Source organism: Natrix helvetica (genome assembly GCF_964273705.1).
Source record: "Natrix helvetica genome assembly, chromosome: 1".
Taxonomy (NCBI): domain Eukaryota; kingdom Metazoa; phylum Chordata; class Lepidosauria; order Squamata; family Natricidae; genus Natrix; species Natrix helvetica.
This window is the reverse complement of record NC_138548.1, coordinates 39,651,990-39,678,667: the sequence shown is the minus strand read 5'-3', so window position 1 is coordinate 39,678,667 and position 26,678 is coordinate 39,651,990. Positions and strand designations below refer to the sequence as shown.

The window sequence follows — 26,678 nt, the reverse complement described above, 5'->3', positions numbered from 1 at the left end:
ATGCCATAAGAAAAAGGTTTGTCATCACTGCCCTGTACCATTTCAGACAAATGGTTGTCCATTTCTCTTCTTAAAAACGTCCAGTGTTGGAACTCCACAACTTCTGAAAGCAAGTGGTTCCACTGATTAATTGTTCTGTCAGGAAATTTCTCCTTAGTTCTAGGTTGCTTCTCTCCTTGATTAGTTTCCACCCATTGCTTCTTGTCCTGCCTTCAGGGGCTTTTTGGAAGCATCTTAAATATTGGAACACTGCTATCATGTCACCCCAGTCCTTCTTTTCATTAAATTAGACATACTCAATTCCTGCAACCGTTCTTCATATGTTTTAGCCTCCTGTCTCCTAAGCATCTTTATTGCTCTTTTCTGCACTCTTCAGAGTCTCAACATCTTATATCATGGCAACTAAAACTAGATACAATATTCATCCAGTTACAAAATGCAGATGCAAAAAATAATGCTCTTCAAATTCTAAATTTCAAATTAAGTTCCTATCCTTCCCAAAAGAAAACCTTATCCTGAAAACTTGAATGATTCTGTGAAATAACATGAAAATTCTTCAGAATAAATCTCAATCCTTCCTTAGTTTCGTTTGTACAGAAATATAAATAATGGCAAGATTTCATTCAACCAATTTATCATGATTACTGAATCCTCAAGCAAATGATTGCCTTCATATAGGAAGAAAAATACAGCAGTTTTAGGACTTGTTTTATGTATTATATTACATTTGTGTTCTTTTTGTGGCTTTTAAGCAAACTTTACTATTGTGGTTTCCCTCCTCAAAGATATAGTCCAGTTTTAGCTATCTTTTTGCCACTTTATTGAAGCATTGCTATTTGGCTGTTATTTAAGGTGCAACTGTTATACAGTATCAATATTTTTACTCTAGTCCAGTACATCATTTTTTTATCTTGTTACAGAGTAATGTTATTTGATAGTTCTGTGTGAGAGGACATGGTACTTGATCTCATAATAATCCTGTAAAAATCTTCTTAGTCCTTTAATAAATTTATTTTACTGATACAGCTATAAAAGCTAACTTAAATGCCCTTTAGAGTGGATTATTTCCTCCAGCACAAGAATTTCAAACATGGCCTTTTCAAAACAAATGTGTAACATTCTACATTGAACTATGCCAGTGTGACAATATACATCTACTTATAGTTTTCCATACAAGAGAATATTGAGTAATGACTGATCTTTTTCATCCACCATCCATACAAAGACCTGCTAATTTATATTATTTGTTTCAGAACGCAAATTTTTATACTAGGTTATACTTAAATTTTGAAGTTTCTAAATGATAAAGAAGATTGGCTCTGACTATCCCTATGGTCACATGTAGAACCCCTCCCCTGAATGAAATTTTATATAGAACCCCTCCCCTGAATGAAATAAATTATATATATATATATATATATATATATATATATATATATATATATATATATATATATATATATATATATATGTATATGTATATGTATATGTATATGTATATGTATATATATAAACAGTGTAGCATGTAATGTAAAAGTTGGAGCAATTCACTCCTGCCAGTGCAATACCATTAAATATATGATCACCATAGAAGAAAACTAAAAAAAAAAAAAGAACTCCTTTAAAAAAAATCAAAGTGCATTCTGAGCTATAAAATTGGTGGTTACATTGTTCACTTGTAAAAAAAAATGGGTAAGTCCCAGAGAACAATTGTTGTAGCTTCTTGTTGCAGCATTTCAGGTGATAAGGCACTTTTGCCATTTCTGTACTGTTTCAAAAAACCCAGACAGCTCATGAGTGTTTGGATCCTTCAAAATCTTCCACCTCGTCTTTCCAGAGCAGGCAGGTGGTACTGTTTCATAGGAGATTTAAATTCCTTCTGTTTTTCAGACTGTTGATGAGACAATAGAAGTTAAAATGGGCTATAATCTACTTGTACAAAATAGCATGTAATCTAATAAGCAAGGCAGAATTACCTTGCGATGTGTCCCAAAATATGTTATAGGCTGCAAAACCTGGACTTGTCTGTTGGATGCTGGGAGGGTAAAAACTGACTGAAATGAAGGATTAGGGTAAGAAGTCAAGTTGGTTACAGCAGGAACTGTCAGTTTTGGCAACTCAACTGCATTGGGAAGTCCATGATGTCCCAGTGGATTCTCCTGGGCTTGCCTAAAAAAATTCTTTTAAAATAAAAATACAAGTTCAATTTTTAAAAATAATGCTGTTATGTAGGCTAAAAGTGTTTGATCACCCCACATATGTTTTAGGATGGTTAGATATTACCACCTCTGCAGTTACTCCCAAATATATGTAAAGTTCTACTCAAATGTTTCTTAGGGAAGATTGCAGCTTGCCTTTGGAATGATCTCTCATCATATGGAAGCATGGTGCCAGTGGAAGCCTTTATATAGTTTAATAAAGGGGAAGAGGATTAAATGGTAGCAATTACATTCTATATATTTTTTAAAGAGTAGCCAAAAGTTACATTCCAGTATTTTCATATTTTCAAAGGTTTATATGTTGAAAGTTGATACTTGTTTGGCTTACAGTCTGATGGTTTATTTGTAAAATTGAGCCTTAGAAGATGTCTTCTTGGAATCTATCCTTAGAAGATATCTAAGCTTTAGAATGAAACAATTTCCTTCCTTTCTTATTCTTCTATTGGCATAAAAATTTATCTTTGAGTGTATAGTATAGTCTTTATTGTCATTGTACAAAATAAACACAACGAAATTGGTTGTGTAAACAAGGCAAGGAACATCCACCAGATTTTACAAAGAATTAGATAAACCCTAGAAACTTTGTACTGCTAGTTTAAAATCTGGTGTTTCTAGAATTCTGCAACAAAATATAGGAATGCAACATAATTAACTTTGTTCTCCAATTATGATTCTGGGTTTTTTTGGTGGGGGGGGATGAGGGTAGAGAATGAGTTAAAATAAACTTGGGGAATTATTGGACAGATTTGTTGATAACCTTAATATTCCCAGAATAACTGGGAAGTTGGCAGAATCAAACACACCACAATTTATTATATATTGATTGCATGAACTTAGATGTAAATTGGATAATTTCCAGAAAAAGCATATGACTAGTTAATTCCAGCACTATTTTGAATGTCCTCGAAGAATTACCGTATTTTTCGCCCTATAAGACGCTCCGGAATATAAGACGCACCCAATTTTAAAGGAGAAAAATCTAGAAAAAAAAGATTTTTGGGCTCAATTGCCACTCAATTTTGGGCTCAATTGTGGTCATAAGTTTTCTTTCTTTGTTTGTTTCTTTCATCTCTCTCTCCCACTTTCTTTTTTTTTCTTTTCTTTTTTCATTCTTTCTACCTTTCTTTCTCTTTCTCTCTCTTTCTGTTTCTCTGTGTGTCTGTCTGTCTCTCTCTCTCTCTGTGTGTAGCTCTTTGTCTCTCTCTCCCTCCCCCCTCTCTGTCTCTTTCTGTCATTCTTTCTGTGTGTCTGTCTGTCTGTCTCTGTATCTCTGTCTCTCTCTCTCCTCCCTCCTCCATCTGTCACTCTGTATGTGTGTGTCTGTCTGTCTCTCACTCTCTCTCCTCCCTTCCTCTCTGTCTGTCACTCTGTGTGTACGTGTGTGTGTGTGTGTGTGTCTGTCTGTCTGTCTGTCACTCACTCAATCACTCACTCTGTGTGTGTGTGTGTGTGCGTGTCTGTGTGTCTCTGTCTGTCTGTCCCTCTCTCCGTCCCAACTGGAGAACAACCTTTTCTGTCCCCTTACCAGCCCATCCAGGAAGATGAGGAACGCGAGGGGGATCCCTCCCCCCCCCGCAGATGGGCTCCGAGCCAGAGTGGGGTGAGGAATCCTCCCTTTCCCCCTCTTAGAGATCTTTTGGGAAGTGAAAGAGCTGAGGGGGAAAAGCCTCCCATTGAAAACAGCACTGAGTGGGGTGGGGAATCCTTGCTTTCCTCCTCTCAGGGATCTTTTGGGAAGGAAAAAGTGAGGTGGGGAATCCTCCCATTGAAAACAGCGCTGAGTGGGGTGGGGAATCCTTGCTTTCTTCCTCTCAGGGATCTTTTGGGAAGGAAAAAGTGAGGTGGGGAATCCTCCCATTGAAAACAGCACTGAGTGGGGTGGGGAATCCTCCAGTTCCTCCTTTGAGCGATATTTTGCTAAGGGAGGCTTCTCAAAATGGGAGGCCCCCATCTCTTTGCACCCTTCAATCCGTCTCTCTCTCCCTCTGATGTCCCCCAATGGCTCAGCTTGAAAAACTGGGAAAGAGGAAAAGGAGGAGGAAGGAAAGGGGGGAGAGAAATGGGGGGGGGGGAGGAAGAGAGAGAATCTCTCCCTTAAAGATCGCCTGCTTAAAGATCCTGCTTAAAAAGAAGGACTAGCCTCCCTTAGCAAAATATCGCTGTTTTCAATGGGAGGATTGATGCACAAGCGCTGCCTTCTTCTCTCTGATAGCTGCCTGCTTAAAAAGAAGGACGAGCCCAGATGCAAAAAAATGCCATGGACTTGCGAGTGAGTTACAGGGGCGGGGCTTCCAGGTTCATTGACCAACCAGCAGAAACCCACCACTGCCCAGGTGGCTACATTCGGCCTATAAGACGCAACCAGATTTTCACCCTCTTTTTTGGAGTAAAAAAGTGCGTCTTATAGGGCGAAAAATACGGTACTAAAAATGTCAGGAGCCATATATACATCTAAAACTAAACTATCATACTTTTCCATGTATTGTATGCATAAGAGATAATGGTATAAATTTAAAAAAAGCTTTTTTGAACCTGTAAATCACAATTAGGTATCCAATAGTTAAAACAGCAAAAATTCATTAAAAATTCTAGAATAGATACCAGAATTCTGAAACATGTTTCACATGTGTAGGATGATTAATTAAAGCACAAAATTGACATAGAGCTGTTCTGTAATTGTGTGAACAAAAATGGCAATAATTAAATGGGATTATTACTCAGTCTTTGATTTAAAGATTACCTGCCTTTGATCCTCCTTTGAAATACGCCGCAAGCCAAGAGAATCCCTTTCTAATGGATTTTCTACTAATCTCATTTTTCGGTGTATGGTTAAAGCTTGTTTCTCTGCTAACCTGTTTTGAGTAAGTCAGATAAAATCCCATATATGACCTTTGAAATATTTCCATCAATTAGACAATCAAACCACTCACTTCCCTCCTTTAAACACATTAAACAATGACTTGAAATGCAAATGCTAAATACTGAAACCTAAGTATTAACTAAAATTATTAGCTTAATTGATCAAGAATTATCAATCTTAGTTATTTTAAAACTTAGCTGGCTCAATACATTTTCAACTGAATATTGATTCAAAATAATTTCACATTCCCTTACCTTAATTCTCTGAAATAAGGGTGTTGCAGTGCTTCATGAGCACAGATTCTCTCATCAGGATCATACTGTATCATTGCATACATAAGTGTCAGGCTTTTATTGGACAGGTTAGGGATAAATGGAGAGATTCCTTTTCCTTTTCTGGTGGGGAAATCAAAACTCATCACTCTTGACCTGCATAAATCCAGTGAAAGAAAATGGATTCCTGTCAACAGAGTCAGCCTTATTGTTACTGAAAGAATACAAAAGAAATTAAAATAGAAGTTTCAATTTTTAAAGCATTATTTGTCCCTGTAGTCAGTCATATAGGGCAAATTACATGTGTATGATTATGTCATGAAATGATTACAATTTAATGCTTCTCAAATTTAGAACACAAATATGATTTGGCCAACTGGTATTATGGTGCCATAACATCACAGTGGTTTTCTTTAAATCCATTTGATACTACCCTCACTTCAACATGAGAAGTTAAAAGTAATTTTAAATTTTGCTTCCATTCATCCAGGTGATAGCTGTTGACCTGGGATAAAAGGAACATTTAATAATAAACATCCCTTAAAAAGTTATTCAGTAAAGCTAATTAAGTCTATAAAGCAGCACCCCAACTAAGTGACAGCACTTATAATCTTAGTTTATTTTGAAAAACTAAACAGAGTTGTTCAATACTTGGGTAAACCACCAATAAGAAATATCAGGTCTGCAGGCAGGACTGGGAAATCCCTTGCATCACGTTACCAAGAACATTATTTATGCTTGTCTCAAAAAATTAACAGAATTCAAGCTCTAGTGAACGCCAAAGACATACAGAAGAAGTTACAGTAATTTATAGCAAAGGGGGCTTCCTATAGCTTTTAAATTCTATGACACTTGCAAAAAGTGCTAGAAGCACTCACCAAGGGAACAGTAATATAAAACAATCTTAATACATTATGAAAAGAGGACATGAAAATAACATAGTTGTGACTGTGGTTCTGAATTCTGAGAAGTAGACCAGAGGTGGGTTGTTCCTGGTTCGGCCTGGATCGGGTGAACCAGTAGTAGTAGTAGTGGTGGGAGGCTCTGCCCACCCAGCTGTGCACTTCTGCGCATGCGCAGAAGTGTCATGCGCACATGAGCAAACCGGTAGTAAAAATAATGGAAACCCACCATTGAAGTAGACCCTGGCTATATGCTTTGTAAGATTTGACTATGGTCAGCTGTAAGGTAATAAACACACTCTTCTAATATAGTTTTAAGCATCCTTACTTAAACAAAATGCAGTCATGAATATCAAGGGAAACTATACTTACTGTTTGAACTTATGAAGAATCTTCTTAGGAGGGGTACCTATGATATCGTGGATTTTTGATATTTGGTCCAATTCATTTGATCCAGGAAAAAGCGGGTGGAAACTGGGAAGAATAAATAATTGATAATGTGATGAATACCAATCTCTGTGACAAGCTTATGCTTTTATTATGAGAAAGCTGTTCATCCTCGGTACTAAATAATAACATTACAGCAGATAGTATTTTTAAAATCAAATACATTGTCATTAATCCCATTATATAACATCTTTCAAAATAAAAAAGCAAAAAAGCATCAAAAGGGAAAAACGTTAATGAAAAATGTTATCTGTACAATCCAGCCTGTAGCTACCTAAGAACATAAATATTTCATCAGCTAGAAATGAACTATTTTGGCTAAAGCCTATAATCCCCCAAATTCAATATAATATGCACATGGTATGGTTTTGCCTCAAGGGTCCTACTTAGAGACATGTTTACTATTGTCTGCAGCTAGATAACATAGCCGTTCTTGAAGCCTGGATATCACATTAGGACTCTCAGCTCAATTTCAAATTATTTTTCCTTTATTCAGTAAGGTGCTGATGTTCATTTTTCTAACCATTGACTAAATCCAGATATGCAGAAGCCGGGCTGCTGTACCATACACATTTATGTTAAGCTGAATCACAAACCCCTCAGTTAAAACAATGAAGTTCTATTCTGGATAAGAATGCAATAATTAGCAAACAGTAACAAATACCCAAATCTTTCTTATTGAGATAGATTTAAGTCTATCTTCAAAGTGTTAATTGACTTTCCCTGTGCCATTATGCAATTCATCGACTAGCAATGCAGACATTTGAACTGGAATTTTCTCCATGTATGTTTCACTGTTGAACCAAAGTTATATTTGTATTTTTCCATAATACAGCCTATTACTATCTCATATCTGCACACGCCTATACTTCAGAAGAATTTCTTTATTATTTTTAATTTAGCCACTTTCCTTCTGATAAATAACTTACCTTGCAATTTCATAAAACACACAGCCAGCACTCCAGATGTCCATTTTATAAGTGTAGTAACCATCTGTAAGAAGACATTCAGGTGCCCTATACCAGCGGGTAGAAATATATTCTGTATACGGCTGCTTAGAATGTATGCTCCTACAGGATCCAAAATCTCCAAGCTTGAGAAGATCTTGCTACAATAAGACAATTTGTGCATCTCAAATGATCAGGCATTAAAATGATATTTACAAATAAGTACAAATAATACTTCAAGATGAAATTAAGGAATCTTTATCCATCTCAGCTGTTCTGTTTTTTAACAGAAAAGACTTATTTTTTTTTAGCGGTCTAAATGAGCTGTAATTGATTTTTTAATCCTTGACCACAAAGCAGCCTTTGGAATAATTGTGAAAATAACATGTAGGTAGTCCCAGATGCTTTTCCAAAGGGCAACTGGACTTCCTTAATTTTTCTTTGAAAATGTTTCACTTCTCATCCAAGGAGTTTCTTCAGTTCTGCATGAGAAGGGAAACGATTTTAAAGGAAAAAAAACTCCAAGAAAGTCCAGTTGCCTTTTGGAAAAGCACCTTCGGAACAACCATAATCTGGATGACTGAGAATCTCCATAAACATACATACAGGTAGTTCTTTGTTAAAGATCAGTTATTCGGCAACCATTTGAAGTTGCAATGACTCTGAACAAATGGTACTTATGACTGGTCCTCAAAATTCCAGGAACACATTACCTCCATGGCCATGTGATTATATCCATGCACACCAGCCTGCATGCATTACTCTGGCACAGTAGCAACTTCTTCCCAACTCAAATGCAGTCACCACAGCAACCCTCCTCCCAATCCATAGTACTCACCTGCCCTCCAGCCTGCTTGCAAGCTGCCTGGAATTTGCAACTTTCAGTCTCCTTCCTCATTGACTTTGCCTGTGCAAGCTGGCAGGAAGTTGCAAGTCATGGTCACATGAAATCCTCACTTAATGATAGCCAAAGGGAATGCTGGGATGCTGTTGCTAAATGATGCAGTCATTGTGTCATGTTTCATAACTGCAGCATTTAGCTGCATTTCAACCCCAAACCACCCCAACGAGGCTGTCGAAGTGATGTCCCGGTGTTTGGAAGCCGTCGGGGTCTGGATGGGGGACAACAGACTCAAACTCAACCCCTCCAAGACCGAGTGGCTGTGGGTACCGGCACCTCGGTTCAGCCAGCTGACTCCATCGCTGGCCATAGGGGGCGAACAACTGTCCCCTGTGGAGCGGGCGCGCAATTTGGGCGTCCTCCTCGATGCCCGGCTGTCAATGGAGGACCATGTGGCAGCCGTGGCAAGGGGGGCGTTCCACCAGGTCCGCCTGGTGCGCCAATTGCGCCCCCTACTGGACCGGAGTGCCCTGCGCACGGTCACTCATGCGCTGGTGACGTCTCGCCTGGACTACTGCAATGCCCTCTACATGGGGCTTCCCTTGGGACGCATCCGGAGACTGCAGCTAGTTCAGAATGCAGCCGCGCGGGTTATTATGGGAAGTACACGTTACTCCCACGTAACACCTCTCCTGCGCGAGCTGCACTGGCTACCTGTGGCCTTTCGGGTGCGTTTCAAGGTATTGATCACCATCTTTAAAGCGCTCCATGGCATAGGACCTAGCTATCTGCAGGATCGCATCCTACCACACACGTCCCTGCGACCTATCCGCTCACACAGGGAGGGGCTCCTCCTGGTGCCGTCTGCTAGGCAATGCCAGCGGGCAACGCCTAGGAGTAGATCCTTCTCTGTGATGGGCCCAACCCTCTGGAATGACCTCCCCCCAGACATTCGAACTACCACCGACCTCCGTTCCTTCCGGCAAAAGTTAAAGACTCACCTATTTCAATCAGCTGGCCTGGCACTTTCTTAGTTTCACCTCCCGGGGATTTATTCTATTTTAATTGGGTTTGGGGTTTTAATTGTGATGTTTTTAGGATTAGAATATATTTATTTCTTAGTACAGCCTATCTCCCCCTCCAAATGTATCTTAAATGTATTTTATTATTATGACCGATTTTATTGTATTGACTGTACACCGCCCCGAGTCCCTTTCTGGGAGAGGGGCGGTCTAAAAATCTAAGAAATAAAATAAATAAATAAATAGCGATGGAAATTCTGGTCTCAATTACCGTCAAATCTTTGAACATTGAGTCTTCAGAGAATTGCTAGCACAAGTTATTTAAGAAAAATCAAATGTGATTTTTTACAGCCTGTTTCAAAAATGACTGACTTGTCCAAAAACATATTTTTTCCATGAATAATAATAAAACCTGATGCTAAAAAGCAAGACAATATTAGATCTAAAGCAAGTATTTGACAGTTAATCTTCAGAAAGTTGAAATGTATTTTTTCCTATAGACTTAGGATGCAGATTCAAATACCAGTCCTAGAACAAATATTTTGAAACGTAAGAATTTTGGTACATTCATATTGCTCCTGTTTTAAAATTATCAAAGACAACCTACCTTTATTAATATGTTTTCAGGTTTCACATCTCTGTGAAATATTCCATTTCTGCATCAAGATAAAAATCAAAGGAAAGGTAAGTATTTTTATATTAAGGCTGTGGTGCAGAAAGCCACATATCCCTGGGGGGAACTCGAGCCCACTCCTTAGTTTCAATATAAGTTGTTGCACCCATCCCCCCCAAATTATCCATAAAGTTCTGAAGATATTCCTGAGAAGAGGTGACAACTAGAAAAGAAAAGCTAGTCAAAGCCCATGGCATCTTTATATACATTAGATACATGAATGAAAGTCTACAGATTCCAGCCCACTTAAATATCCAAACTCTTATTTGCAAGCAAATAAGTAAAAAAAGCTTTCCTACCTGTGTATATGATCAAGCGATTTGCATAACTGGTACATATAATTTGTTAGTTTCTTTTCAGGCAATGGTTTTTTCCTTCCTGAAATTTGGAAATCAAGTTTAGTAGGTTTTTTTAAAAAAAAATAAAGATCACTTTAGTATAAAAACAGCTTGCAATGATTTTGACTAATTAACTGATTTTTATATCTAGTTATAAAATAGTTTATCTATACCTATAACCATGTCCTCTAACTTAGCCAGGATATTCAAAGCTGCTCTGTTCAGAGCACCTTGTCCACCTTCAGGGGATGCACCATTGGTATGTTTTCCTAAAAAGACAGAACTGGCTACTGGACTCATATCTTAATCACTGTTAAGGTTAGATTCCTACAATGTGTCCTTTATAAGGCTACCTCTAAAAAGAATTTGCAAATCGCAACTGATATGAAACACAGTAGGCTAGGCTGCCCTTTAGACTATATGCTACTAGTCATATATCAATTGCAATGGCTTTCTATTGTAATCTGAAAAATTTAGAACAGGACTCAAGCTTTTATATTTCGTGCAGTGATTATTTTTGAATCATGAGTATTTGGAAGCAGAATAAACCCTCATTTTATATACAATTGCTATAACAGAGATAGCAATTTTGTATCACAATGAAGTAGTAGCTTTCCAGTTATTGATATACAATTGTCATCTTTGACTGACTAGCCTTGGCTTTGGTTGATGATAAGGGTGGGGCATAGATTTAACAATTCTTAATACAGCAAATATATGCAGTGATTAATGAACTATGTTCTCCTTCTTAAATTTTCTTGCAGACTGGCCCCTCTTTAGGATAGCATTCTCTTTCAATATATATAATCATGGAGATACTTTCCCTATATTCCAAAACCTCTCTCTGCCTTAACTTATTCTGAAGGAGATCAACTTCCACCAGAAAGAGATTCTTTGTACATCCACGCTATTCTGAAGGTTTTTCCATAACTGCAAGTAAAACACATCTTTTATCAACATGCAACAGTCTTACTTAATATTTGGTTAAACTAAACATGCATCTGTCTCACTTGCGAAAAAAATTGCTTGAGACATTTTATTGTATATGCTACATACCTTTGATCAATTCATAAATATTCATGTCCATAAGTTCACATATTAATGCAACAGCACCAGCTTTCTTGTCACTAAAAAGTGGATTTTAATGGAATTATATGAAAGAAGAATAAGTTGTATAAGCACTTAAAGAATGGGACAGATTTTTCAATTATTTTTTAAAAGTGGTTCTACTATTATTAGTTTTCTATATTTTTCATTAGTTTTTACATATGCAGGAAAGAAGCACTGTATGTTAAATAGAACAGTGATGCCATTCTAGAGATGAGCAAGCTTTTTATCATTATGCATACTGGCTCAAAATTGCTGAAGAAGAAAGGGAAAATCAAGTTCATTTCGCCATCTCATCTTTCATGATTCTGAAAAAGATTATATCGGAGAAGGCTTATGAGGATGACTATCTTTAAAAATCACCTTCCTCATTAAAATTGTTTACCAACTTCCCCAGCATTTTTTTTACAGAAAATCAGAAATCAAATGTTCTAGGCAATAAGGGTTTCCAGGAGATTCATACTCATGCAGCTTTGCTACACTGCTCAATCAGTTTCTCAATAATAAAAAAAACGTCTAATAAATGGATACTGAATGACAATTGTGGGGAGGAAAATCATCCCTCTTTATCACTATGATAGTAATAATGGGGATAATTGCACGTGACTTACAAATTGCTCACCCTTATGCACATGATAATCAAAATTAAATCCATACAGTACCTGCATATATTTTATTTAATTGGAACTAACATTCTTTAAAAAGCAAAATGTGAACATTTTTTTTGCCTGCCACAATCAGCTATAGTTAGATTTTAAGAAAGCAACAGAATAACTTATGAACACACAGATATGCCTTATAACATCAGATCATAACCCATCTTGACCAATTCTGTGGTCACAGATGGGGATCTTTCTGGAACTTGACAAATAACTAACTGGACAAGTCAAAATTAAACTTGATACAATTCTACATGCTGTTAGTGAACTACAACTTTCTGCAATAGGAGAGGAAATTACTTTGCTCTATAAAAGACTTTCTCCCTGAGAACTGGATATAGACCTCTGCAAGATTCTGCTGCTTTTATCAAAATGATGAAAGCAGTATTGTTCCACAAGATCTGCTCCTTTTGAATACGCATGCAACAATATGACATGTATACAAAAGGGCCAAGGGCTTGTCTTCCCCCACTCCTGCTGCCACAGAAGTCACTGAACCTTGGTATTGGTGCCTTCAAAAATTATCTTTTTTAAAATAAAAATATCTATATTATATTTTCTCTCATCAGAAATGGTTAAATAGAACAGTTGTCTGGCAAAATGTGTAGTGAGGATTTTTGAGGATTGTGAGATTTCTTTTTCATGGTAACAAAATACATTAGCATGTTCAGAATATTCCTTATTATCAACTGATCATCTCCATTAGGCAGGTGACCAGATATGATTTTTCATAGGACATAATGAACATAATATGTGTCATCCTCAAGTAATCCCCCACTGCAAAAATCTCAAATCAATACCTACGGGAATGAGATTGGATTCTACACATTGCCATTTAAACACTTCAATTCTTGAGCCCCTGCATTTTTCTTGTGTTTCTGCCTCAATACCATTAGTATTGTCAGAGGCCAATTATGAACATAGAATAAAACTAATGTGATTTTTAAAGTCTTTATAGATTGCCAGATCAGTCCTGAGATTGATGTATGTCACATACTGTCAATAGAACAAAACGATGGCTCAATGACTACATAAAGATATATTATTCAATTCATATTAAGTTCCAAAGTTTAGTAGTCCACACAACCTACTCCTTACTTGCTGTCAACTTGAGAAAAGGTGCAAGAAATGTCAAAATCTCATCCTATAGTGAAAGGTTCCTCTTTCAAAATAATCAGAATGAGATTTGTTTGATAAATAGTAATTGAACACTTATATAAAATATCTGGTGATCAATATGAATGGTACAGAACGGGAATAAAAAAAGCCTGCATCACTTACAAAATCACTTCATGCAATGTAAGGATATTTGGATGTGGATTCAATCGCCTTAATGCTTGAATTTCTCTCAGGTTATTCACATGGTCAATGCTAGTAGAAAAGATTAGATGAAACAACTGTCATTTACACGTTGTTGAAAATATTTTCCTGAATCCCACAAAGCATATGGTATAATAGTCTCTTGCAGCATGTTGTCAGCTTGCCTGGCTGCGGTGTGATATTTCATGGCTCTCTTCTGTATGAGTACTGTATGAGATACTACTTGCAAGTGACATGTTTTCTTACATAGTGGCATATAAAATGGTATAGTACAAACTTCCCTGTCATTGAAAGATTATGTGCTCTTAAGAAGGAAATTTCAAATCTGTGCAATGCTGTATTACTCTACACTTTAGGGTATGCTAGCATCAAGAATTACTAGTTTGAACACACATTACTTAAGGCCAATAAGACATGTCAGGAAAAACAATCTTGATGTCCAAAGGCAGCTAGATTTTACATATGCATTTACAAAAATGGGATTAAAATCAACTTTTGACAATAGAGATTTAAACAAAACATTTATATACTGAAGCTAAACAAGAAATTAAAATGGAAAAGAATCAGACTTTACCTTTCAAAATGCTGTTTCATTTGTTTACAAGCATAGCAACGTCCATTGTTTAGACTCTGTACCTTCAGAACATCAGAAAATGTTCCCTCTCCAATTTTACCAATTGTTTTGTATTCTAAAAAGATTACATTGGGACAATAAACTAGAAGGTAAATTTATATATTTAAATTCTGCTTCATCAAACATGTTCATAATTGTAGTTTACTTATTCTAACAGCACACTTGTTTCCTCACCAAATATACTGTATATCTTCCCATATTTTCACTGTAGTTGTTTAAATTAAGGTTCACATATCTGCACTGGGAAAGGATTATACCAGTGCAATTTATTGAGAATTATATGAGAAATTCTATTTGTGTTTGCTAAAATAACATTTAAGTGTTTTCTATCAACTACATCTCACATGCTTATGGTCATGAGCAGAGGTGGGTTGCTCCTGGTTTGGCCTGGATCGGGTGAACTAGCAGTGGTGGCAATGGTAGGGTCCGCCCACCCACCTGTATGCTTCTGCGCATGCGCACAAATGTCGTACGAGCGAACAAGTAGTAAAAAAAATGGAAACCCACCACTGGTCTTGAGATAATCTGCAGGATAAAATCCATGTAAGATTTAGTTTCGTTTTTAGAAACCAAAGTTTGTTGATTTCACTTCACTAGATATAAATTTATATATATATATATATATATATATATATATATATATATATATATATATATATGTGTGTGTGTGTGTGTGTGTGTGTGTGTGTGTGTGTGTGTGTTGTATTTGTGCTGATAATTTGGGCATACCAGGGGTTGTAACACAAATACATATACATACATACATACATACATACATACATACATACATACATACATATATTTATCAATACCATCATTAAAATGGAATGTTTTTATACTTACATACAATTTACCATTTCTTAGGGCATTATCAATTATCATGTCATAATGTTCCAAGCATGTAAATTTGAAGAGCTTAATTCTAATGTTATTCTATATGAACAAGAATAACTTATGAATCAAAATAATCTATGTGTTATAGGCCCACAAACAATATTTTTCTAGATACATTGATCCATCACTCGTTCACTTTTTTTTACTTTTCTGCTGAGTTATACATCTGGAAACTCACCCAATTCTGACTATTTTTATATATACCTTTCTGCTCTAAAATTTGTCTTCTCCCATACATATCACTTCTACAGCACTTCCTAGAATTCTCCATTGCCTAACTTCTGTGAGAATTAACTTCTTCAGACTGCATCTAGCTGTAAAGAGAAGCATTTCCAATATAATTGTACTAGTAACTCATTATATTAAATAAGACTTTCCCCTAACCATTGTCATGTTTCATGTTTTAAAAAAGTATCATATTCTACAGTGAAGGAAACTTCATTTATGATTTGTTTATAGTATCATATAATCAAAGGGTTGGAAACCTTGGAAGTTTTCTAGTCCAACCTACAATTACTTTATGTAAAACATCCAGTGTTTATGATTTGAATTCCTCATTTTTATTCAACCACAATCTTTGTCTATGTTAAAGTCAGCTATTGTATAATAGGAATTTGTTTTGTTGATAAAAAAATTTTTCCTATATGAAGAGTTAAAATGAAAAGGAATCAAAAGACTGTGTTCATAGTATACACAGTTAAGTACTCATATGTATGGTCATGTGAAAAAGAAAGTACACCCTCTCTGAGTTGTATGGTTTTATGTATCAGGACATAGTAAAAATCATCTGGTCCTTAGCAGTTCTTAAAAGTAGGTAAATACAACCTCAGATGAACAGCACATGACATTACGTTATTTATTTTATAGCCAAAATAGAGAAGCTATGTGTGAAAAACTAATTACAGGTAGTCCTCAACTTACAACACTTCACTTAGGGACTTCAAAGTTACAACAGCACTGAAATAAGTGACTTATGATCATTTTTCACACTTAGGACCATTGTAGAATCCCAATGTTCGTGTGATTTACATGTGGATGCTTGACAACTGATCCATATTTATGACGGTTGCAGTATCCTGAGGGCATGTGATCACCTTGTGTGACCTGACAATCAAAGTCAATGGGGAAACCACATTCACTTAACAGTGATTCACTTAACAAATGTGGCAAGAAAAGTCATAAAATGTGACAAACCCACTTAACAAATGTTTCACTTAGCAACATAAATTTTAGGCTCAGCTGTGATCATAATGTGAGGACTATCTGTACACCCTTACTGCTTCCACAGGTATGAAGAGGCTAGGTAGCAGCCAGGTATTGCTAATCAAGTGCTCCTGATCAACTGATCATCAGCAATGTGACTACCTCTATGAAAAACAATGTTTTAAGACAGGGGTGTCAAACTTACATCGTCACATTGGCGTTATGTGATGTATCGAGACTTTTTTTCACTTCACTAAACTGGGTGTGGACATGGCCAGTGCGTGACACATCCAGTCCACGGGCTGGGAGTTCGACAGCCCTATTTTAGGAGTTTTACTGGTCTCCAGCATCGAGGTGTGTGTCAACACGATGCCAAAGAAGAAAGACATCAGCAATTATTTTAGAAAAGCAATTGTTGCTGCCCATCTATCTGGGGAACACTAAAAGTCAATTTCCAAACAATTTAAAGTCCATCATTCTACAGTGAGGAAGATTATTCGCAAGTAGAAAAGATTCAAGACGGTTGAACCTTCCCCAGGAGTGAATGCCCCAGTAAATTCACCCCAAGGTTAAACTGTGCAATATTCAGAGAAACTGCAAAAAAGCCAAGTGTTACATTTTAGACTCTATAGCCATGATGGCGAACCTATGGTGTGCATGCTGGAAGTGCACGCAAAGCCATCTCTCTGGGCAATTAAGCCTTCGCCCATTGTTCTTCTGAGTGCTGGCATGCCGGCCACCTTGTCTTTCTGTTTCTGATGCAATGTGCACATGAAGACCAGCTGGCCAATGCGCATGCGTGCTCCAGAAACCGGAAGATAATTTCCGCAGCGTGTGCATGCGTGCCGGGGGGCTGCTCTTCCAGTTTCCACATGCTCCTGCATGTGTTTCCGCCGGAAAGATGATCTTAAGGTTTTCGGCGTGCATGTCAGCTGGTCTTCGCAGGTGCATGCTGCCAGAAACCAGAAGACAAGATGGCCAGCACGCACATGCGCACCAGGCAACTACTCTTCCGGTTTCCGGTATGCGCACTTGCACTCGGTGCCAAAAAGGTTCGTCAACACTGCACTATAGGTCTTAGCATGTTAAATGTTAAATTCATGACAGTACAATTAGAAAAGACTGAACAAGTATGGTTTGTTTGGAAGCATTGCCAGGAAAAAGCGCTTCTCTCTAAAAAGAACATGGTAGCATGGCTTAGGTTACCAAAGTTGCATCTGAACAAATCATAAGATTTCTGGTACATTGTCCTTTAGACCGACGAGACCATAGTGGAGATATCCAGTCATAATGCACCTCAAGCCAACCGAAATGCTATGGCAGGATTTCAAGAGAGCTGGGCATAAACAAGTGCCCTTAAACAGCAGTGAATTGAAGCAAAGTTGTAAATAAGAGTGGGCCAAAATGATGTGAGACTCATACAGTCATAAGAAAACCATTACTTCAAGTTATTGCTGCTAAAGATGGTTCTACAAGCTATTGAATCATAAAGGTACATTTAGTTTTCCACACATGGCTTCTTAATTTTGGCTTTCTCTTTGTAAAATAAGTGACATAATGTAATATGTAATGTGGTGTTCTTCATCTGAGGTTGTATTTTACTTACTTTTAAAAACTGCTAAGGACCAGATGATTTTTACTATGTCCTGCTATGTAAAACCATAGAACTCAAATACACACACACGGTGGGGGGGGGGGGGAGGAAGAGAGAAAGAGACCTAAAGCCAGATAAAGGGAATCTAATTAAACAAATGACTCAAAACATTATACTTGTTCATTTATTTATTGAAAGAAATGATCCAAAATTACATATTTGTGTGTGGCAAAAGTATGTGAAACTATGCTTTCAGTAACTGGTGTGCCTGCTTTGGGCAGAAACAATAATTTTTGATGAGTCTTGAACAACAGCTTGGGGAGATTTTAGGCCATTCCTCCTTATACAACATCTTCAACTCAGGGAGGTTGGTAGGTTTCCTTGCATGAGATGTCTGCTTCAGGTTATTCCACTGTATTTTTATAGGATTAAAGTTAGACTTTTCTTGCCCATTCAAAACTTTTGCTTCAACCATTTTTATCATATGTTTGGAGTTGTTGTCTTGCTATATGACCTACACTAGATCTACATAGTCTACATACCCCTGTTAAAACCTTCAGGCCTCTGCTAAAAGGCTGAAGATTTCACCTTTTAATACAATGACCCAAAGCATACCTCCAAATCAACAAAAGAAAAATCAAAGAAATACCAGAAGAAGATCAAAGTTTTGGAATGGCCCAACCGGAGTCCGGATCTCAATCCAAGTGAAAATCCATAGGGTGACCTGAAGAGGGTTGTGCACTGGAGATGCCCTCACAATCTGAAAGATCTGCAGCACTTTTGCAAGGAAGAGTAGGCAAAGATCCCCAGGCAAGATGTGCCATGCTGATAGGCTCCTACCCCAAAAGACTGAATGCTGTCATAAAAATCAAAAGGTGCTTTAACAAAGTATTAGTTTAAGGGTGTGCAACTTTATGCAACCATGTCATTATAAGATTTTATTGTGATTCCCCCCCAAAAAAGATTTAGTTTGTTTTTCAACTGAATTGTACAGCTTACATATTATATGGTATTAAAAGGTGGAAAGAATTCTGAAGTGATTTCTCTTGGTCCTATTTTTTTACATTTTAGAAACCTGGCATTTTAACAGGGTTATAGAGACTTTCGATAACTACTTTTTCTTGAGCTTCAGCTTACAGATTCAATACAATACAATAGCAGAGTTGGAAGGGACCTTGGAGGTCTTCTAGTCCAACCCACTGCCTAGGCAGGAAACCCTATACCGTTTCAGGCAAATGGCTATCCAACATCTTCTTAAAGACTTCCAGTGTTGGGGCATTCACAACTTCTGGAGGCAAGCTGTTCCACTGATTAATTGTTCTAACTGTCAGGAAATTTCTCCTCAGTTCTAAGTTGCTTCTCTCCTTGATTAGTTTCCACCCATTGCTTCTTGTTCTACCCTCAGGTGCCTTGGAAAATAGTTTGACTCCTTCTTCTTTGTGGCAACCCCTGAGATATTGGAACACTGCTATCATGTCTCCCCTAGTCCTTCTTTCTATTAAACTAGACATACCCATTTCCTGCAACCGTTCTTCATATGTTTTAGTCTCCAATCCCCTAATCATCTTTGTTGCTCTTCTCTGCACTCTTTCTCGAGTCTCCACATCTTTTTTACATTGTGGTGACCAAAACTGAATGCAGTATTCCAAGTGTGGCCTTACCAAGGCATTATAAAGTGGTATTAACACTTCACGTGATTTTGATTCTATCTCTCTGTTGATGCAGCCTAGAACTGTGTTGGCTTTTTGGCAGCTGCTGCACACTGCTGGCTCATATTTAAATGGTTGTCCACTAGGACTCCAAGGTCCCTTTCACAGTTACTACTGTTGAGCAAGGTACCACCTATACTGTACCTGTGCATTTCGTTTTTGTGGCCTAAATGTCGAACCTTACTCTTTTCACCATTGAATTTCATTTTATTAGATAGTGCCCAATGTTCAAGTTTGTCAAGATCCTTCTGTATCTTTAGCCTATCTTCTGGAGTGTTGGCTATTCCTGGCAGCTTGGTGTCATCTGCAAATTTGATGAGTTCCCCATTTATTTCCTCATCCAAATCATTGATGAAGATGTTGAAGAGTACTGGGCCCAAAACAGAGCCTTGGGGTACTCCACTGCATACCTCCCTCCATGTAGATGCAGTTCCATTGAGGACTACACGTTGAGTGGGGTTGGTCAGCCAGTTACGAATCCATCTGGTGGTGATGCTGTCCAACCCACATTCTTCTACTTTATCTAGTAGTATGGTCTACCTCATCAAATGCCTTACTGAAGTCCAAGTAAACTATATCGACGGCATTCCTCTGGTTCACTAATTTTGTCACTTTGTCAAAGAATGCAATAAGATTAGTCTGGCAGGATCTGTTTTTGACAAACCCATGTTGGCTTTTGGCTATTACTTTGTTTGCTTCTAGGTGTTCGCTAATTCGTTGCTTGATGATCTTTTCCAGAATCTTTCCTGGTATTGAGGTCAGGCTGATAGGTCTTTAGTTTCCTGGATCTGTTTTATTCCCCTTTTTGAAGATGGGAACCACATCAGCTCTTTTCTAGTCCTCTGGTAGTTCCCTGGTGCTCCAGGATCTCTGAAAGTGGTTCAGTGGTTCTGAGATCTCGTCTGCCAGTTCCTTCAGAACCCTGGGGTGTAATCCATCCGGTCCTGGTGATTTGAACTTGTCTAGGGTAGACAGGTGCTCACTTACCATTTTCTTCCCTATTTCAACTTGTGTTCCTAATCTGATTTTTGTGGTGCTGTTTTTGATAGATTGGACTGTTTTATCCCTTTGTGTAAAGACAGATGCAAAACATGAGTTAAATAGGTCTGCTTTCTCCCTGTTGCTTGTCACCTTCTTGCCACTTTCTCCCAGCAATTGTTTCCTTAACTCCTTTCTTGTTTTTAACATGTTGGAAGAAGCTTTTTTTGTTATTTTTTACTTTTGTGGCAAGCCTTTCTTCATTGTGAGCCTTAGCTTTCCTCACTTCATCTTTACAGGCTTGGGCTATTTGCTGATATTGCTTGAATTGGCTCCACCTCCCTGTGGAGTATTCTGGTGCCAGTTATCCCCAAAGTCACCAGAAAGTGACCTTTTCCTGTAGAATTTGCTGGTGTAATTCAAAATTCATAGTTCCATCAATGATGGCAAGCTGCCATGGTCCAGAGACAGCAAAGCAAGCTCAAAATATATTGCCCTCACCATCTCTCACAGATGGGATGGTCTTATGCTGAAATGTAGTATATTCCTTTCAGCAAATATGCTTTTCATTCAAACCTAAAAGCTCTCATCCATCCAGAGAACACTCTTCCAAAAGCCATGTGGTCTTTTGCAAACTGAACCTTGACAACAATATTGTTTTGCGATGTAGCGGTTTTCTTTTTGCAATCCTGCCATATTCAGTGTTATTGTTAATGTTCTCTTAGTGGTGGTCTCATGAATGCTGGCATTCACCAATACAAGAGAAGCCTTAGATGTTTTCCTGGGGCTGAGACCTCATGGAGGATTATACACCTTGCTCTTGCTTGTCAATCATTTCTGGGGAGGGTAATAATGGTGTTGATTTTCCCATTTCTAAACAATCTATTTAACAGTAATTGGTAAAGTCCAAACTCTTTGAAAACCTTTTCTAATTATTCCTTCAAATCAACGGATACTTTTAGCGGTTTATATACTTTTACCATGTGCAAATATATAGCTTTGGATCAATTTTTCCTCAATGTTTTTGATTCATTTGTTTAACTGCATTTTCCATCTAGTTTTAGGATTTGTGGGAACAGATCATATTTTAGATCATATTTATGCAGATATGTTGAAAATTCGAAAGGATTCACAAACTTTCCAGTATTATTATCTATCAAAGAAGTGGATGGAGCCATACTTTCTACATTTTCCAGGCTTTGGGTGGTTACTAGATGTTTTTATTTGTGTACACACACAAACATATATAGATGAAGGCTTACTCCAATTTTGTTTGTTTTCTGTCTCAACATAACTTGGAAATTAAAGATTTTCAGTGATTGAGGGCAGAAGCAAGCCTAAACATTTCAAAGAGGTGCCTATGGATCTTAGATTTGATTAGAATAACTTTATTGTCACTTTGAATATACACTAAACGGCATATGTTAAAATGAAATTTCATAGCTTGCCTATATACCTCTATTATTCCAGGCACTGACTCTAGTTTATTTACCATTCTTACCATTCTTACAAGCGATATACAGCATTATCACGTCACCTTTACTATCTCTCCTATGGTAATATAAACCTTCTGCTTTTTCCTGTTTCAACAAAATGATTTATCACTGGAACTGGGAACTTAAGTTTTATGAGAGACTGAGGGAATTGGATATGTTTAGTTTTGAGAAAAAAACAATGGGGAATATTAAAGTAATTTCTGACTATCAGGAGCTTATTACAAAAGAAGCTCAAGTACCAATTATTAAAACAAGGTTGATCTTTATTGAATGTATCAAATTGCAGGCTGGGCAACTATCTGTCAGGGAATGCACTACACAAGAAGTAGACTTGGCCTAAACAGATTATTCCAGTGGAGCCTATGATTTATTTGTGTATACTTTTATCCTTTATTTTATTCAATTAATATAAATATAAATTATTTTATTTATAGATTATATAAATTCTAACTATAAAAAGATTACTCCATCCCTTATTTCTACATCACTGTCTTAACATTTGCTTAGTTAGTTTACTTTACTTTGGCATTGCACAACATCGTACAACAAAATTAAATGCCATCTTCAGTGTATATTCTACATAAAAATAAAACAAAAACACACATCCTTAACATTCTATACATTGAATTGAAAACGCCCTAATATTGCATTAATATTGCACTATACAGTAGAATTCAATATAGTTACTGCTCTGGGATAGAACCTGTTTTTCAGCCTATTTGTCCTTGTTTTTATTGTCCTGTACTGTCTGTCAGATGGTAATAGTTCAAAAAAAGGGTGTCAGTAATGAGATGGATCTTTAAGAATGTTTTGAACTTTCTTAAGGCAGCGGGAACTATAAAGCCCTTCCAAAGAGTGGAGAGGGCAACCAATGATCCTTTGGGCAATGATGTTGATCCTCTGGAGTGCTGTCCTATCTGCCACTGCAATTGGCAAACCATACACAAGTGCAGTAAGTTAAAATATTCTCTATGGTGCAGCAGTAGGAGGTCAGCAGCAGTTTTTCATTCAGTTGTTCCCTGAGAAGTCTCAGGTAGTATAATCTCTGCAGGGCCCTTTTGACCAGTGCTGCAACATGAGCGCCCCAGGTCAGTTCCTCTTTTATGATAACACCCAGAAACGTAAAACTAGCCACTTGCTCCACTTAGTCACATTGATAACCAAGGGCTGGATGTCCGATCTTAACATCTATGCATGTGATCATTTTCACATTAGTGTATGTATATGTATGAGAGCATTAATCATCTGCTCAACAGACTTAAAGCAGAGATTTTTCCTAGTCAGGCTATTTCAAATTCTATAATAGGATATTAAAAAACTGTTGCAGAAATTTATACACAGTATACAGAAACATGTACTTTAACTGATAGGATTCCTCTAAAGTTGCTAGCTTCTTGTTTTTACAGATATGAATAAACTATTAGAGCAAGAAAGGGCAACATGTGGCCCCCCAAACCATTTTAATGTTTGTGGGGAAAACAGGAGACTATCTTGAGCTAATATACATACACAGATTGACAAGACAGATATTGGCAAGATAAAAACAATAAAAGCCCCTGACTGCAGTTACTGAAAACTGATGGTGCATTTTTGAGACAAGAAATGAAAACAATAACACATTCCTTAAAATAGATTTTTTTGCATCTAATAAACAGAATCTCCCAACACACCCTCCTGAAATTTCACATCCACCCAAAAGCTATATATTTCCCGTTTTAATCTGCTGTAGTTTTTACTGCCTCTAAACAGCCTCTAGCCCTCAAAGGATTTCCTTGTTCAGCTTTAAGGAACAGATTCTAACAACCGAGTACTTCCTTTCCATTTCTGAGTTCAGTGAAAACTATGCCCAAAGAAGCAGCTTGCAAAAAGAAGACAAACTGAACGCCTTGGCTAGTAACACAGGAAGAGTGCTTAGGGTGGAATACAGCCTGCACATTTACTGTGGCTTGATCTTTCACGGACCATTTCATCCAGTTCACCATGTTGTCCAAAATGTCTTGGAGCAGAGATGATAACAGTAATTATCCATTCAAGTTTGGTTTGGGAAAGGCTGAAGGACACTGTACACTCTTATTTGGTTATCCCTTTTGAGGTAAGCTGTATTATGTAAAGAACTGAAATAAAAATGCAAAAACGCTAAAAACCCATCGACACACTTCTTACTGTTGGGAGCCATATAGAAGCCCCTATCAAGAGTGGCTGGAGCGGGTCAGCCACGGTACCTGAGCTCGTTTTTGCCCAGCCCAGGGGGTTCCATCCTACGATTCCGAGACCCGCCGGGGGCCGCTCTGCCATACTTGGCACCTCCCTGTGAAATCCCTCCCGCCGAGTGCAATAGCGGCAGGAATAGGGCAGGCGAATTGGTAACGCTTCTGTCCAACCAGGGCCCCCAATCCCGTGGCCTCGACTGCGGGTCCTTGGCCCCAATCCCAACAGGACGCCCTGGTGGAATCTCCACACAGTCAACGAACCCCAACCAAATATGCCAAGTGCTAAAGGCTGCTTCTCTCTTTCCCTCTCCGAGTAGACGCCCCATCTATGAGAAAGGAAGGGGTTGCGGCGTCTCCCCTCCCCCACTTTTCCTCAACAGAAATTCTACGCACGCCCCCCCTCCCCAAGCCGTCGTCTCCCCGCGCGCCGTTTCCGACCTATTTCCACCACGTGCCGCGAACCACCACTGCGCCTCCTCCCTTACTGTTCATCCTCCGAGCCCGCCTCTCCCGCAGGTTCCCGCCAGGTCAAGGGGTGGGGAGGGGGGGTCGAGGGCATGGGTCCTCTCTGAACCGCCAGACCCCCTCCCCACGACAGAACTTGTCAGCGCGCCATGTTGTATTCCCGTCACCCTGGCAACCCCAGAGCGTCAAGCACCTCAACCCGGGAAAACGACCTAGCCCCACCCTCGCAGCTGCGCGGCCTCTGACAGAGTGGCGCAAGCGCAGTTACTAACCTCCGCCCTCTCCTATTGACTGCGGCAGGCGAAGGGCAGGATTCATGTTTGCGGGCTTTCAGGATCGCGCATGCGGAGTGTCAATTTACTCCTCGCCCGCCGGCTTTCAGCCCCTCTCGGCTTTGCGCATCCTCAGTCGTTACGACTGCCTCAGGAGGGTCTCTAACAGTCGTCCTTCCTGTGCCGAGTGCTCGTATGCAGTACAGTATGGGTTTTTCTGTTAGGGCGAAATCCGCCATTGTTCTTAGTTACGGAGGCAACAGACTTGAATATGTTTTTTCCCTGAGAATAAGCCCTGTTCCAGCCGCCCATTAAATAGTGAACTAACCCACTGTGTTTTAGAGTAGCGTGGCGTTAAAATCGACCACGCTCCATTTTAGTCCATCATTTGGTGGTTGGCAATGGTCAAAGAGATGAGGGTGGGGCGGGGCGGTACGAAATGGCGTGGAGACATAACTCTCCTGCAGGTGTATTTCTGCATTTGGTATTTGCAGACCTAGTGCAGCATATGGTACTAGGAACCCAATAAATTGGGTTAACTGTGCACTCCTATTTTGTTATCCCTTTTGAGGTAAACTATTATGTAAAGTGCAGGAATGTTCTATATGACAAAGGCTCGGAGAAAAGCAGATTAAAGCAAAGCACGATCTAGTTCACACCAACCCCGCTCCATACCCTTCTATTCTTGCAAATTATCCTTGCTCTCATAGGGACATACACTTCATATATTGCCTGTTAAACCTCTTTGAGGATTTTATCGATTCTATCCAATCAAGCTTTTTTCCAGTTGTCCCCTTCCAGTCTTTACCCATTCACTTTTCCTTTATACTTTCAATTTGCTATTCAGTCCTCGTTCATTTTCTTTATAAGAAAATATTTCTTTTGTATTGACTGCTGACGTTTGTATTTGACCTATGTTCATTCAGAATCCATTCATTCTATACCTTACTGGTTCTTGTTTTACCATTCAAATAACCCATTAAATAACCAACTCCAGTTGCATTCAACTTTTGGGACAACTGTCACTATTGAGTGGATAGAACCAGACTCTTACATAGATAGATAATCTTTATTGTCATCTTTTTGGTCATTTTTTACTGTGGGCACACTGGAACACATTAAAAATAAAATTCTGTTGTCTGCTCTGAAAAGTGTACACATACATACCGGTAACAGACATATACAGATGCTACCATTATTTCCTTGAAAATAAGACCTGATCTTATTTGGGGGTGGGGGGCTCTGAATACACCTATTAGGACTTAGTATCTGTACCCATACATACAAACATACATACATACATACATACATACATACATACATACATATCTATCACTTTCCATCTTGAATACATATTGTAAAGAGGAAACTTGAGAATTCACAAGTTTCACATACAGCCATTTTAATGTTTTCAACAAACATTTCTTACAACAAATCACAGGCTGCCCAATTTACCTTTTTATCAGCATTTATAAGTCTTAAAAACCCTCTTTCTTTTTCTCTGTTTTTATAAACGTTCTAAACTACCAACATAGACAAATTTATTTGACTGCTCTATATTTTCACCATTTGTGTATTTACAATTGTTCACTCCATTTAACCTGTCAAACAGCTAT

General features: G+C 38.2%; 2 protein-coding genes across 12 annotated transcripts in view; one reads left to right on the top strand and one right to left on the bottom strand.

The window, feature by feature from the left end:
• WDR20 (WD repeat domain 20) overlaps positions 1-11,562 on the top strand; it is a 68,429-nt gene extending 56,867 nt beyond the window's left edge. The window contains exons 5-6 of one of the 4 annotated variants that reach the window (XM_081934129.1): positions 10,138-10,194; positions 11,286-11,562. In XM_081934129.1, the coding sequence (XP_081790255.1) occupies positions 10,138-10,194; positions 11,286-11,306 (78 nt within the window). In that variant the 3' untranslated portion in view covers positions 11,307-11,562. Of the gene's footprint in view, positions 1-10,137; positions 10,195-10,718; positions 11,255-11,285 lie in introns of those variants that run through there. The other 3 variants (XM_081934131.1, XM_081934128.1, XM_081934130.1) reach the window with 3 other exon arrangements.
• Positions 1,504-25,180, bottom strand: MOK (MOK protein kinase). 8 transcript variants are annotated; one of them, XM_081934133.1, is made up of 13 exons: positions 24,811-24,967; positions 15,340-15,449; positions 14,182-14,296; positions 13,569-13,658; positions 11,578-11,648; positions 10,483-10,561; positions 10,118-10,166; positions 7,630-7,808; positions 6,626-6,727; positions 5,334-5,507; positions 4,960-5,071; positions 1,977-2,180; positions 1,504-1,891 (listed from the first exon to the last, which is right to left on the bottom strand). In XM_081934133.1, exons 2-13 carry the CDS (start codon positions 15,404-15,406, stop codon positions 1,811-1,813), a joined length of 1,323 nt encoding a protein of 440 aa, XP_081790259.1. In that variant the 5' UTR covers positions 15,407-15,449; positions 24,811-24,967; the 3' UTR covers positions 1,504-1,810. The 8 variants fall into 8 exon arrangements, with proteins under 8 accessions (XP_081790259.1, XP_081790260.1, XP_081790262.1 ...); XM_081934134.1 differs by lacking the exons at positions 15,340-15,449; positions 24,811-24,967 and adding an exon at positions 25,063-25,180; XM_081934136.1 differs by lacking the exon at positions 15,340-15,449 and having other exon boundaries at positions 24,764-24,967.
• Between the last annotated feature and the right edge of the window lie 1,498 nt (positions 25,181-26,678).